General features: G+C 39.3%; 1 protein-coding gene across 1 annotated transcript in view; it reads left to right on the top strand.

Annotated features, from left to right (window-relative positions):
* The window catches only part of RRH (retinal pigment epithelium-derived rhodopsin homolog), a 17,809-nt gene that overhangs the window by 15,043 nt on the left and 1,289 nt on the right, over positions 1-1,477 (top strand). The window contains exon 6 of the mRNA XM_008065518.1: positions 1,078-1,256. Coding sequence (XP_008063709.1) covers positions 1,078-1,256 — 179 coding nt within the window. The remainder of the gene's footprint in view (positions 1-1,077; positions 1,257-1,477) is intronic.

The following is a 1,477-nucleotide window of genomic DNA, read 5'->3' as shown; positions in this document are numbered from 1 at the left end:
GGAACTACAGGCACGTGCTACCACACTCGGCTAATTTTTTTTGATTTATTGTAGAGATGAGGTCTTGCCAAGTTGCCCAGGTGGGTCTCGAACCCATAGGCTCAGGCAATCCACTCACCTCAGCTTTCCAAAACGCGGGATTACAGGCTGAGCTACCGAGTCTGGCTTGTTTGTTTTATTAATGATGGCCATTCTTACAGGGGTTAGGTGGTATCTCAATGTGGTTTTGATTTGCATTTCTCTGATGATGAGTGAGGCTGAGCACTTTTTCATGTGTCTGTTGGATGCCCGTATATCTTCTTCTGAGAAGTGTCTAGTCACATCTTTTGCACTTTTTAAAGGGGCTGTTTGTTTTTTTCCTTTCAGTGCGTTTGAGTTCCTTGTAGATCCTAGATGTTAGGCCTTTGTCAGATATATAGTTGGCAAATATTTTTTCCCATTCTGTGGGTTGTCTCATTGCTCTCTTGATGGTTTCTTTTGCTTTGCAGAAGCTCATTAGTTTGATGAGGTCCCACTTGTCTATTTTATTTCTTAAGGTATTGGCCTTTAGGGTTCTGATTAGGAATTGGTCGCCAGTTCCAATTTCCATAAGGGTGTCTCCTGTGTTTTCTAAGATTCTTATAGTTTGAAGTTTTACATTTAGGTCTTTGATTCATTTAGAGTTAATTTTTGTGTATGGTGACAGGTAGGGGTCCTGTTTCAATCCTGCATGTGGTCAGCCAGTTTTCCCAGCACCATTTACTGAATAGGTTCTCCTCTCCCCAGTGGCTGTTGTTGGAGGCTTTGTCAAAGATGAGTTGGTTGAGGAATTGAAGCTTTGTTTGTAGCATTCTTACAAGCAGTGTTATATATTTTTGATCTAGCAGTTTCACAAGCTCTTGTTATCCTAGATAACTTCAGGCATCTGAACAAAGAACACTGAAGACAAAAATTCAGCTATTTCCTTTATGTAATCAACATTATAAATGCATTCAAATTTCAACCTAGATAGATTTTCATGTTATTTTGATGATAGTTATATATTCACTATTTAAATATTTTAGATATTGGCCTTGGCAAATATTTTTTCTTTTACAGATGTCTGTGATAATGATATGCATGTTTCTGGTGGCGTGGTCCCCTTATTCCATCGTATGCTTATGGGCTTCTTTTGGTGACCCAAAGAAGATTCCTCCCTCAATGGCCATCATAGCTCCACTGTTTGCAAAATCCTCTACATTCTACAACCCCTGTATTTATGTGATTGCTAATAAAAAGTAGGTAATGTCTAAAATGCTTCTGAATTTTAAAAAATGAATATAGAAAAATATTTAAAAGGCAGTGGATAATGTTCTAAGACTTTTCAGGAGGGAAGTGACAGAAACTTACTTCAATCTGATTTAAAGGTTATTTGGAGCTGGGCTCAGTGGCTCAGCCTGTAATCCCACGCCTTTGGGAGGCTGAGGTGAGTGGATTGCCTGAGCCCGCGGGTTTGAGA

Source organism: Carlito syrichta, unplaced genomic scaffold (assembly GCF_000164805.1).
Source record: "Carlito syrichta isolate Samal-C Ts95f unplaced genomic scaffold, Tarsius_syrichta-2.0.1 Scaffold308583, whole genome shotgun sequence".
NCBI lineage: Eukaryota > Metazoa > Chordata > Mammalia > Primates > Tarsiidae > Carlito > Carlito syrichta.
This window is presented reverse-complemented; position numbering and strand designations above follow the sequence as displayed.